At 42.5% G+C, this 13,619-nt stretch overlaps 1 protein-coding gene across 1 annotated transcript; it reads left to right on the forward strand.

The window, feature by feature from the left end:
• Nucleotides 1-8,356: 8,356 nt before the first annotated feature.
• On the forward strand, nt 8,357-13,231 carry LOC311044446 (uncharacterized protein; the record flags this gene model as incomplete). The annotated part of the gene is made up of 6 exons (XM_084056027.1): nt 8,357-8,911; nt 9,123-9,307; nt 9,887-10,032; nt 10,348-10,614; nt 12,460-12,628; nt 13,000-13,231. The coding sequence occupies 6 exons, from the start codon at nt 8,357-8,359 to the stop codon at nt 13,091-13,093; spliced, it is 1,416 nt and encodes a 471-aa protein (XP_083912153.1). The 3' UTR covers nt 13,094-13,231.
• Nucleotides 13,232-13,619: the final 388 nt, after the last annotated feature.

Raw genomic sequence — 13,619 nt, forward strand, 5'->3', positions numbered from 1 at the left:
CGGGATGAATAATAACTAAAAATACTATATACGACGTCTGTCTGCCTGTCTGTCGGCGTACCCAGGCTACACAGTTAGACCCACAAACACACACACACACACACACACACACAAACAGTCGAAATAGTTTCGCGTACGCCATACAGGTCAGACCAGCAGATGACACGCTTAGGAGTGTCAAAAAAAGTCACGGATCGCGGCGTTGAATTCTACCTGCTGCCAATAATAAAGGCTAGAAATGTCAGATTTTCAATGAATCGCTAGATCGTTCTACAGTCGTTGCAGTTTCGCGTACGGCGTAGAGATCACACCAGCAGATGACACGCTTAGGAGTGTCGAAAAAAGTCACGGATCGCGGCGTTGAATTCTACCTGCTGCCAATAATAAGAGGTAGAAATGTCAGATTTTCAATGAATCGCTAGATCGTTCTACAGTCGTTGCAGTTTCTCTTTTATTAATTGTCCAAAAACTTTATCAAATTCGTCGTCGGGTAGGTCCATGTTGTTACCGTGTTGTCCGTAAGGTGGGAAAAGGGTCAGGGTCAAAAAAAAATTGGCCAGGGGTTCCCCGGACTAACCCTTCTTTTTCAAAGAAAATTGTTAAATTTCAACACAAAGTTGCTATTTCAGGGCTGTAGTGCGTAGCAGAAACGAAAAAAAAAATTGGCCAGGGGTTCCCCGGATTAACCCTTCTTTTTCAAAGAACCCACGAAGGGCATCATCCGCTCGGAAATTGTTAAATTTCAACACAAAGTTGCTATTTCAGGGCTGTAGTGCGTAGCATTCGCAGACATTTTTTACACCACACCTCTGAGGCCAGGGGGGGTATAAGTGTTTTGCCTGAGTCTCAAGGTTCCGGGTGTAAACATTTTTTGTGGGGGCCATTTTCATATGTCTGGGAAGATAGACGGTTGCAAGCCGATCACGCTGATATATATTTTTTCTCTCTAAGATGGCGGGAAGGGGTGCATTTCTCCTTTCCGACGTGTCGCCTTTCCGACGTTGACGAACCCTATACCTAACCGCACGCGGAAGCCACTAGTCGGAGTGGTGAGATGTCGGAATGGAGAGTGAACACCGGCGGGAAGTGTGTTAAATTAACGTTTTAAGTTTTTACCCACAATGCCTTTATGGAAATAGCATCCATTTTGTTTTTATAACAAACTACTTTTGTGCATAACTCTGCAATGGTACATCCGTTTTGAGATTTTTTTTTTTCTAATTGTTCTACAAGACCTCCCCTGTCTGCTCGTATGCTTAGAAAACACCACCTTGCAAGGAATGCTCCCTGTGTTCCGATGCACCAGAGGCTCCACCTCCCTGGAGGAGCTACTGCAATCAGCCACTGCCTTGCCGTCGTTCCAGATGGAGGAGGAGGAAGTAAACAGATCAAAGTCTTGTGTCCATTTATTCTCTTAATCATAAGTGTTTGCAGTCAGTGTGGCTTCATGACGTTTTTTTTCTGGCCTCTGTTGCAGGACGTTATCGGGCCTGATGACGGTGGCTACCATCACGTGGTGCATCTGAGCGTTAGCTGAATGTGCTTTGTTTTGTATTTATTGACTCTGCTCTCATCTAATACGGGACATTTCTATGTGTCCATGCCTCATCTAGCAGATCGTAAGGTGACAGCGAGAATGTTAGCAAGTGAACAATCATTTGTATTGATTCATTATTAATTTCCATCAGGGTTTAACAAGAGGAGCAATGCGATGACCAGGGAGATCATCGCCATAGCAATCGTTGTGATTTTGTAGATCGGCTAGATCTACAAGCTATAATACAAAAATATTTGAATATCTAAATTCACTGTCACCGCTCATCGGTTAGGCCTCATACACATATTTAAAACATGTGACGCATGCTTTATGCATGCCTCAGGGGGGGTGAAGCCGTTTCAATTCATTCCTTATGTACGTGGTTTTGATGCGCTGACTTGTCGCAGAGGAGGAGGGGTGAAGCCATGAATTGAAACGGCTTCACCCTCCCGAGGCATGCGTAAAGCATGCGTCGCGTGTTTTAACTGTGTGTACGAGGCCTTAGTATTTGGGGCCTCGCCGCACCTCCGGAGGGAAAAACAATCTAACTGTGTGTACGAGGCCTTAGTATTTGGGGCCTCGCCGCACCTCCGGAGGGAAAAACAATCTTGAGGGCCTCTCAATATTTTTTTCCCGGGCTGAATTAGGGGCCCAGCACGTCCCTGTGCACAAAATCAAGGTGAGTGGCGGAGCGGGGGGAATCAACATGAGCGGATAGCGAGCGTGACAACAGCCCCCTGGAGCGAGGAGCATTTCCACCCACTCCGCTCACATGCTCTGATTTACATTGGCTAATATAGTGAAATAGCCAATCTACAAGCTCACCAATTTTCATTATCAGTGTTTCATTTTAGTTTTTTTTTCTATTCTGGAAAATCTTTGAATGTCTTTGCAAATGTCTAAAGTAGGGGAAGGCAACCTTTTTGACATGAAGTGCCATGATTTTATTTTCTTGATAGTCAGTATTTCCTATAGATTTATATTTACCGTATACAGTACATCAACCTTATTTCTTTACATTTTGGCCCTTTAGTCTAGCCTAGTTGGGTCCCTTGAAATTGTTTGATTTACCTATGCTGTTTTTATGCCATGCTTTTAACCTGTAGCACTTTAAGATGTGTAAGAATGTAAAGAATATAAATAAAATGCATTATTATTATTATCATTATTTGTTTTGCTTCTTCCTTTGACACATTTTCTTTCACATCAGGATATTCTAATGATCATGAGACTCAGAGTAGCCAACACTCCCTCCCCAGAGTTCAGAGTTTGAATGGATGTAGAATTATGTGCAGGATGTAAATTGCATAGATATGAGAGGTCTTAATGGGAACCTTGTTAAAGCCTTGTTAAATTGTTTAAAAATATGTTTTAAATATATTCTAAATGTTACACATTTTCAACATTTTTTTTTAGCATATCTACAATCTCACAATGTAACACGATGTGAGATTGGGCCACACTGTGTGTCAATCACTGTCACTATTGACAGCATGTCTATTTAGTGCTCGTGTTTTTTTTGTCACAGTGTGAGGCAGGAGATGGTGGATCTGAGGCAGGTTACACAAGAAACTCTGAAAATAAAAACAACAGGAACACACTGCTGTAACAGCTAGTCAGACCTTCCAGTTGAAGACAAGGAAGATTTATATACACACAGGGACAACCAGGCACAGGTGAACACAACTGACAATCAGCACAGGGATAGGCTAGGAGACTAACAGGACACAGGTGGAGATAACTAATAATCACTGCAGAGAAGCGAGACAGAACAGGTAACAGTAACTAAGGAAAACAGGAAACACTGGGACTTCACTACAAAATAAAGGCGCACAAGTGTGAAGTAAAATCCTTACTAAAACTAAGAAACAAGGAAGATACATTACTTCCAAATTAAAGGAATACAATTGTTAAGTAAAACTATAATAAAGAACAAGGAACACAAAAAGGAAACAACAGGGAAGCAGAACACAACACGGATCATGACACTATTTGACACTGTAGGCTAAATATTTTGAAATAATACAATTATTTAATACAACATTTATATTTCTAAAATATTTAGTTTTTGTTTCTGTTTAGACCGTACAGGGGACAGACCCCCACTTAGAAACACCCCCACTTAGAAACATCCCCACTTAGAAACATCCCCACTTAGAAACATCCCCACTTAGAAAAACGGACCCCCCCCATCATGCTATTTTATTATTGTCTCGGCATGGCGGGAGAGTATGTTTTTTAATATATATTATTGTTATTATTAATTATTATTATTATTACCCTTATTATTATTATTATTATTATTATTATTATTATTATTACCCTTATCATTGTTATTATTATTATTATGCCATTATTATTATTGATAATAATATGATGCTATTTAATGATAACAATAATAACTAGAAAAAGTGCTCCTCGGAGCACAACTCTCCGCCAGAAGACTTGTGTTGGTTCGAAGGTCGCGAAGGTCGCTATCCCTCTTGTATATGTAAGTGTCCTATCCATCCTGTCTGGGTAAGTGTCCTCTTCCGTTCATTCTGTGTAAGTGTCCTATCCCTCCTGTCCTATCCGTCCTGTCTATGTAAGTGTCATATCCCTCCTGTCTATATAAGTGTCCTATCTGTCCTATCTGTCCAATAAGACAGATAGGAACAATTGGACCGCGACTACTTGACTACTTCCGGTTCGAAGGTCTGGGAGTGAGCTAGTGGCCGGATTTTCGGTATTGGAATCTGGCTTATCACAGTGACACATGTATTTATAGGTCGCTATCCCTCTTGTATATGTAAGTGTCCTATCCAACCTGTCTGGGTAAGTGTCCTCTTCCGTTCTGTCTGTGTGAGTGTCCTATCCCTCCTGTCTGTATAAGTGTCCTATGTCATATCCCTCCTGTCTATATAAATGTCCTATCCATCCTGTCTGGGTAAGTGTCCTCTTCCGTCCTGTCTGTGTAAGTGTCCTATCCCTCCTGTCCTATCCGTCCTGTCTATGTAAGTGTCATATCCCTCCTGTCTATATAAGTGTCCTATCTGTCCTATCTGTCCAATAAGACAGATAGGAACAATTGGACCGCGACTACCTGACTACTTCCGGTTCGAAGGTCTGGGAGTGAGCTAGTGGCCGGATTTTCGGTATTGGAATCTGGCTTATCACAGTGACACATGTATTTATAGGTCGCTATCCCTCTTGTATATATGTAAGTGTCCTATCCAACCTGTCTGGGTAAGTGTCCTCTTCCGTTCTGTCTGTGTGAGTGTCCTATCCCTCCTGTCTGTATAAGTGTCCTATGTCATATCCCTCCTGTCTATATAAATGTCCTATCTGTCCTATCTGCCAATTATCTATCAGCCATGCAGCCATTTCATGGTTCCCGTCTTACCTCACTCTGACAGTGGCGGAGACACTGTCAGAGTGATGCCATGTATATATAGGCCCGGTGGCGTCACTAGCCAATCAGATCACAGTATTTCACGTGTCACGTGAGGCTTGACCAATCGGTGTGTCATGTTTAGAAAGTGAAAACGCAGTGATAACAATACTCTCCTGGCGGAGAGTAACTAGAAAAAGTGCTCCTCGGAGCACAAGTCTCCGCCAGCAGACTTGTGTTGGGAACGTCTGTATAACTGTCCTATCCGTCCTGTCTGTATAAGTGTCCTATCCGTCCTGTCTGTATAAGTGTCCTATCTGTCCTATCTGTCCAATTGTGTATCCTATCCAATTGTTACAGTATCCGCCATTTCTCAGACATTTCGTGATTGTTCCTGTCTTACCTCACTTTGAAAGAGGCACAGACTCTTTCAAAGTGACACATGAATTTATAGGCCGCTATACGTCACTAGCCAATCAGATCACACTATTTCACCGTATTGTCACGTGTCACGTGAGGCTTGACCAATCTGTGTGTCATATTTAGAAAGTGAAAACAAATTCTCCTGGCGGAGACAACAATAACAATAATAGTAATATTAATAATGATAACAATAAAGACAGCTGGAATTTAACTCATTTACTTAAGTAATGTACTTAAGTACACTTTTGAGGTATTTGTACTTTACTTGAGTATTTCCAATACTTTTACTTCTACTCCACTACATCTCAGAGGCAAATATTGTACTCCACTACAATTATTTGAAAACTTTAGTTACTAGTTACTTGTCAGATATATATTATGATATTATGAAACATATATTGACCACTTTAGCCCTATTTTATACTTAGGCTATTTGAAAATAGCAGATATACAAGCTTACAACGCGTCACATCGCGCACACGCACACGCACGCACACACACACACACACACACACACACACACACACACACACACACACACACACCCAACCCCTCTCTCTCTCTCTCTCTCTCTCTCTCTCTCTATATATATATATATATATATATATATATATATATATGTATATGTATATGTATATATATATGTCTTTTTTTTACTTGGTCTGCTCTTTTTTCTCTCTATACCGATAGCTTTGCCAAAAATAGCCGATCTACAACCGCACAATGCCTAGCGTTGTGAGTAAAGGCGTTGTGAGTAAATCCTCTAATAGTGACCTCTATTCAATGAAAAACCTCCCTTCTAATAGAAGTCTGTCTGAAGACTCTCGCCTCTATGGCTACTATATACGCCTGCCTGCCGTCGATTTAAGTAAAGTACTTGAGTAAATGTAGGCTACTTAACGCTGCTCAGCGCGTCTGCAGAGGTGTAAAGTAACTACCCTACTTTACACCTCTGCAGACGCGCTGAGCAGCGTTGCCAGATTCTGCGAGAGAATAAGCAACACTGCTAGTGGCTCCCCATTGGCTTAGACTTGTCACATGACCTGTCTAAGCCAATGTGGAGCCTAGCAGTGTTGCCAGATTCTGCGAAACAAATCAGCAAATCAGACCCCACCAGCGTGTGTGGGTCCTTGTCATGCCAAGGACCCCCAAAATGTAATGTAGGCTACTTGTCTGCAGAACACAGCATTCCATGTGCTTTCTCTCTCTCCCTCCTCTCTGGGGTCCACGGCCAAATACATATAATTTGTGATTTGTGGGGTTCATGACATGAAGGTGCCCCCCCCATCCTCTGAGTGGAACAACTACCGTAACAGCGGAATTTTACATGTGCGTAATTACGCACATAAGTGCATGTAACATAATAATACACAATGTGTGCCAGTGGCGTTCCCAGAAATTACATTTAGGGCAGGCGAGATATTTTTCTCTACCTGCCTCTACTGCCTCTATGGTGGGTACGCCACTGATGTGTGCTGTACATATAGCTCACTGTAGGCTAACATTCTTGGGGGTCTTCTTAGCATTGTGAGCTTGTAGATCGGATATTTTTGGCAAAGCGCTTGACCGGACCTAATAGTTATAAATTAAGAATGTATTATTAATGATTTAAAAGGGGGGGGGGGGGGGGGGTGATCTTTCCACCTATACCAGAATAAACCATGGGCCTATTTAGCGCGTGCTGCACATCCCTGCCTGGGTGCACAGTATAGGCAAAGTTCACAGCTTTCCTTCTCTCCTAATTCCCCACAAATAGTCCCCAGCAGCTGGCTGGGACCGGAGAGCAAGCTGCCATTCAGTCATGATTGATTGAGGTGATTGAGATGACATCATGATTTCTCCATGAGTCTTTTAAGTACTAAAACAACAACAATTAAATAGGTGTGGATGGCTTCAGTCAATGAATCAACAGCGTCGTTAGCTCCCCACTGGGAGATCAGAAAAACTTGATGGCCCATTCGCGCAGAGAGCGTGTGTTACGGCCGCGGACCTTTGACAGACAGACAGACAGACATCTGTCGGAGCACAGTCAGCACCGTCAGCACACTCACTCGCACCAAAAGTAGCCGATCTACAAGCTCACAACACCTTGCAGCGCCAGGCGTTGTGAGCTTGTAGATCGGCTATTTTTGGCAAAGAGCTCGACAGAGAGATAGATAGATAGATAGATAGATAGATACATAGATAGATAGATAGGGCGTCCGTGGGAGCGCACTCACGCCAATGTGCTAAATTATAATAATAGTAATAATAATAATATTAATAATTATAATAATAAGGGTAATGATAATGATAATAAGAAGAAGAATTATAATAATTATTAATCATTATAATAATATCAATAATAACAATGTCAACAGTTATAAAATAATACAAATATATGCTAATAATACTAAAATAATATTAACAACAATAATACTTTATGGAGTATCTGCTGGCTAGTTGTTTTAATGAAGATGACAGGCCTACAGTTGGCCTATAGATGTTTGGCTACCTTAAACAAATACAGGTCATGATGTTTAAGCTTTATTATAATAATTGGAGAGAGTGCGCGTCGCTGTGCACCACTGGTGCTGCCGTGCGCGCAAGGCGCTCCATGGTCGGAATATTAGGATGTCTTAATTATGGGTTTGAAATGGTACGGTCGGAACATTAGGATGTCGGGATTATGGGTTTAATATGGTCGGGAAAATGGCATATCGATGCTATGGGATGTCGGTAATATGGGTATTTTTCGAAATTATGGGAGGTCGGACAATGGAGAGGTCGGGATTTTCTCATTCACAGACATACAGTACAAGCAGGTCCCCACGTTCAGCACCACAGACAGCTCCTCATCACCAGACAGCAGGTGCGCGTGAAAAGCCGTTTCACTCGTTGACATGCCAATAAAGTGTTGAATTTGCCAAGGCCAATGAGTTTTAGGCAATCGTGTAATGTATTGGAAGCACATGGTAATCAATCAAGTTTACCTCTATAAAAGAAAGTCCCACCAGGTGATTATTCCCTTTTACCAAACTGCAACGATGGCCTACATCCAAGTCGCCAACAGTCGAGGAGGGAAAGCCCTCGTGGTGGATTCATTCCGTTATCTCAGAAATAAGTCCACCCATGAAAAGATATATTTGCGTTGTGCCCACCCTGGGTGCAACGTGACCATGCACACACGGTGGCTGGATGTGCAGGCAGATGACCCAGCCATCATCATCCTAAGACCGCCCGGTGAACATGACCACGCGGGAGAGGCGGATTTGGTTGCCACCACGGCTATAATTGAGCGGATGCTCAACCTGGTGGCAGCCGATCCAACTATCCCCGTAAAACGGGTATATGACCGGATAGTTGCCCAAACCGCTCTGATCCAACACGTGCCCCCCTTCGAAGCCGTGAAAGCGCATCTGGAGAGACGGCGGGCCAGGCTCATGCCTCCCATCCCCCGCAGAGTAGAGGACGTCGACGTGCAGGGGGAATGGGCCGTTACTTGGGGAGGGGATGACTTCCTCAGCAAAACCAACAGGCAGCATGGCTTTTTGGTTTTTGGGACGGATGAGAACGTCCAGAAACTAAGTGAATGTGACCAGGTGAGAACCCCTCTTCAATAAAACGTCGTGTCAGGCAGTGAAATGAAATGTAGCCAATAAGCCAAATCATTAATTGAAATATGCATGATTATCAATGCTTGATCAAGCTAAAGGTGCTGGGCCTGAATATTTGTAATAAGGGTTTTCCGCAATAATATGACACAGGTCTAGTTTATATCAGTATGAATAAAATGCATTTTGAATGTTTTAGATATACATGGACGCCACGTTCAAGACATGTCCGAGGCCGTACTACCAGTTTGCCACAATACATGGCCTCTACGTGGGCAGGGTCGTCCCCTTCATTATGATCCTAATGAGCGGCAAGACAGAGGATATGTACCGCTCTGTCTTCCGTCATGTTAAGAGGAGGGTCGAGCGGGTCACTGAAGAACGGTAAGTGTGTGTGTGTGTGTGTGTGTGTGTGTGTGTGTGTGTGTGTGTGTGTGTGTGTGTGTGTGTGTGTGTGTCTCAGAGGCAAATATTGTACTTTTACTCCACTACAATTATTTGAAAACGTTTTAGTTACTAGTAGTTACTTTTCAGATATATAGCCTAAATGATTAAATTACGAAACATACATTAACCACTTTAGCCCTATTTAATTTATACCTATTTGAAAATAGCAGATCTACAAGTTTACAACACGCAACACATTGTGAACTTGTAGATCTGCTATTTTCAAATAGTTTAGAACTTTTACTTTTGTACTTTAAGTACATTTTGATGCCAATACTTTTGTACTTTTACTCAAGTACATTTTGAATTCTGGACTTTTACTTGTAACAGAGTATTTCAAGATTGCAGTATTGGTAGCTACTTTCACGTAAATAATTTGAGTACTTTTTCCACCACTGCTCGACACTCACTGTATCATTATGTCACTGGTCACTGCACCTTGCTTTTTTATATTTTAACACCTGTCTGTCTGTCTGTCTGTCTGTCTGTCTGTCCATCCCCCCCTTGATGTACAAGATGGAGCCCTGCCCAAGTCCTGACGGACTATGAAATGGGCATGATGAATGCCTTCAGGGAGGAGCTGCCAGACACACATATCACTGGGTGTTTTTTCCACCTGTGCCAGAGCATGTGGCGTAAGGTGCAAGAACTTGGCCTGGCAGGTCAGTGTTGCATGCTGTTTTAAGTTAGCAGACCACAACAAAAAGTCATTGTGTGATTTCTTCACAGGATAAAGAACTAAATATTAAAATGTATAGGTGCTGTAGGTTAAATAAATAAATAAATAAATACATATTTTAATTTCATAATAATAATATGCAGATGTATAGGGTAATGTAGACAATTATAATTGTAATAATATACATTCATGGGTAGAAGCTTTTTTTATTTTGTAAAAGAAATTACTATATTGAGTGTTGAGTGCTTATGAAATGAGTAGTTTAAGTAACTTTTATTTCTTCACTCAACTTTTGCAGGTCCATACAGGCAGGACAGGCACCTGAGAGCCTGGTTCAGGAAGGCGATGGCAACCGGCTACCTCCCTCTCCTTCTCCTGAGGCAGAACTTCAAGGCCTTTTCTACAAACAGAGAGACCCGCCGCCAGCTCCGCCGCTACCCCGCGATAGGTGATTTCATCACCTACATGGAGGACACGTACGTGGGGGAGCGGGCACTGTTCCCACCGGCAGTCTGGTGTGTCCATGGCCGGGACTCTGACAACCGCAGCAACAACGCGGTGGAGGGTAAGAACTTAGATTTATTTATTATTAGTATTATTAAGGTTTTGAGGCCATCAGGCTCAAAGCCTTATTGCATCTCTACACTTTCATTATTCTTCTTCCGCCGTATTTGCCAGTTCTGGCCTAACCGCGTGGTCACTTTTTATGAAATTCGGCAATATGGTAGAGGGCTATGCCAAACGGCGAAAACCCGAAACTCACAACCATTGGCCAAAGGGTGGCGCTGTAGCACTCAATTGAAATATGCCAACTTTGAACAGGTACAACTCATGCCCTGTTTGACCTACAGCCATGAAACTTCGATGCACACATGCGTCTCCTCATGCCTAACAACTTTCACTGTTTGACTTTTGACCTCTGACCTTTAGATCTCCCACCATTTCGAATTCTATGAAAAGCAGTAAAAATCTAACTCCTCCTGGGATTTTTGAGCAATTTGTACGAAACTGTCTACACATGAACTTTGGACCAATGCCGACAGACGTGAGCAAGCGGATTTTCCATAAGTGAAAACGTTAAGCTTTTATAAGCCAATGAAAATTGCATGTTTTATGACAATTATTCATCTGCCCCTAACACATACATGCAGACTCACATTTATTTGACACTTTGCAATATTGTAGAGGGTCATTCCAAGTATCACTGAAACCAATCTTACTCCAATTGGTCAAAGGGGGGCGCTATAGCAATTTTTTGAAAATGCAAACTTTAAACAGGCAAAAGTCATGCCTCGTTTGGCCGACAGCCGTTAAACCTGCTTACACATGTGCCTTGACTCATGAGGAACACATGTATCACTTTGACCAGTAAGCTCTGCCCTTAGATTGTCTGCAATTTTGAGCAGTTTGAAAAACATTTAAATCCAGGATTTCTGAGCAATTTGCGTGAAAGTGTGTCATGTGTGTGCACTCCCTCTTCACTAGTTCAGGTCTGTTGGCCCAATGGCTTAATCATCTGCCTTGATACCACAAGGTCGCCCGTTCAAATCCCACGCCATGCAGACTTCAACTCAATTGCATTGCACACAACATGATTGTATCAATGAATAAACATGCGATTGATAAATGAAATGCTTATTGAGAGTAGTTATTTTCAATATATGACGTGCTTCATTCCCTCTTTTGTTTTGTTTTGTTGGATTCTCCTTTTTCACTGACTAAGGCTGTGGATTGAATAGCTTGATCAATACACTGTTAGTCTCATGTGCCAGAGGTCCATGGTTCAAACCCCACTCGTCACAGTTTACCTTTAAATTGCATTGTACAAAACATGACCCTGTTAATTCAGACATGTTTAATTTGATGCATGTTCACTTCTTCTCTCGCGCTCTCTCACTGCCTCTCTTTCTCACTGCCTCTCTCTCTCTCTCTCTCTCTCTCTCTCTCTCTCTCTGCCTCTCTCTCACTGCCTCTCTCTCTCTCTCTCACTGCTTCTCTCTCTCTCTCTCTCTCTCTCTCTCTCTCTCTCTCTCTCTCTCTCTCTGCCTCTCTCTCTCTCTCTCTCTCTCCCTCTCTCTCTCTCTCTCTCTCCCTCTGCCTCTCTCTCTCTCTCTGCCTCTCTCTCTCTCTCTCTCTCTCTCTCTCTCTCTCTCTCTCTCTCTCTCTCTCTCTCCTCTCCCTCTCTCTCTCTCTCTCTTTCTCTCTCTCTCTCTCTCCTATTCTCAAAACCGCTTATTGCTGCTTGCAGCTATATTTAGTATTATTATTATCATTAGAAGTTTCATATTCCAAATCTGTTGTAGCCTATTTGCTTCAATATCTCTGAGCAACGTGGGAATTAAATGTAAATGGGCCATGTGCCATGTGTCCTGCACGTATCCTAGTTCTTATAAATCTATGATTATTTCAGGTTTCCACCACAGATGGAATGTCCGGGTAGATAGGTGCCACCCGTCCATCTGGGTGTTCATCCGAAAATTAAAGGATGAACAGAGGCTGGTGGAGACCGTTTGCGGCCACGTTGAACGCGGGGATCCACCACCTACCCAGCGAAGGAAGTGGCGCCGGTTGGAGGAGAGGTTTGAGAGTTTATTCATACTAAGAACAAATACATAATAAAAGGCTGTATAGGCATGGCATGGGATCCAAGGAGCAGGTTGAGGCTTTGGCCTAAACTCAGCTTAGGGAGCAGGGGGGGGGGGGGGGGGGGGGGGGGTGACGATGTGAAGCTGAAATACAGTGGACTGCATGGAGGCTTGTTATTATATAGCTCCATTAAGAACCTCTCACTCCGCTATCGCTGTATAGTGGAGTGAGAGGTCCTTAATGGAGCTAGTTATTATAGAACGTATTGTGCACAACAAAAACGTGTTGCCTATTAAAATGTATTAATGCTACTATATTGATGTATTATTACTAATATTAATGAACAAACGATTTCCTCCAACAGGCTTAAGATGCTCCGGCGCCAGTACCGCCGTGGACAGAGAACGCTGGACCAGTACTGGCATGCTGTCCAGCACTGCATCCACAACTTTGTGTAGTCTGTCTGTCTGTCTGTCTGTCTGTCTGTCTGTCTGTCTGTCTGTCTTTCGAGTACATGTATCCTGCTGACGTATATTGACCAAGCCCAAGTGCTTTGATTTTTTTTTTTTTTTTTTTTCACTGTGGATATTTTTGTGTTTCATAGAGGCCTACTTTTATTTCTACGCCACTCGGTGAGGAAAATATTGTACTATTGTACATTGTGAGCTTGTAGCTCTTTTGATTTTCTTTTTCTTCTTTTTTTCTTCTGCAAGTGTTTTGAAAACTTGCAGAACCTGTTGTTGTTGTTTTTTTTGTTGCCGATGTGTGGAACAGGAACAGTAAAGTCCTTTATTGATACCGGACATTCTCGTAACAGAGTATTTCTTCATTGCAATATTGATACTTTTACTTAAGAAAAACTTTTCCCCCACTGTGCAAATCGTTCTGAAGCTGAAGGTATAGGGTTCATTTGGATATGTGGGCACCTTTTGAATGGGTTGAACCCAGGCACGGACTGGCAGATGTTTTTTGTTTGTAATAATC

This window comes from Gymnoscopelus microlampas (genome assembly GCF_963454915.1).
Source record: "Gymnoscopelus microlampas genome assembly, chromosome: 1".
NCBI lineage: Eukaryota > Metazoa > Chordata > Actinopteri > Myctophiformes > Myctophidae > Gymnoscopelus > Gymnoscopelus microlampas.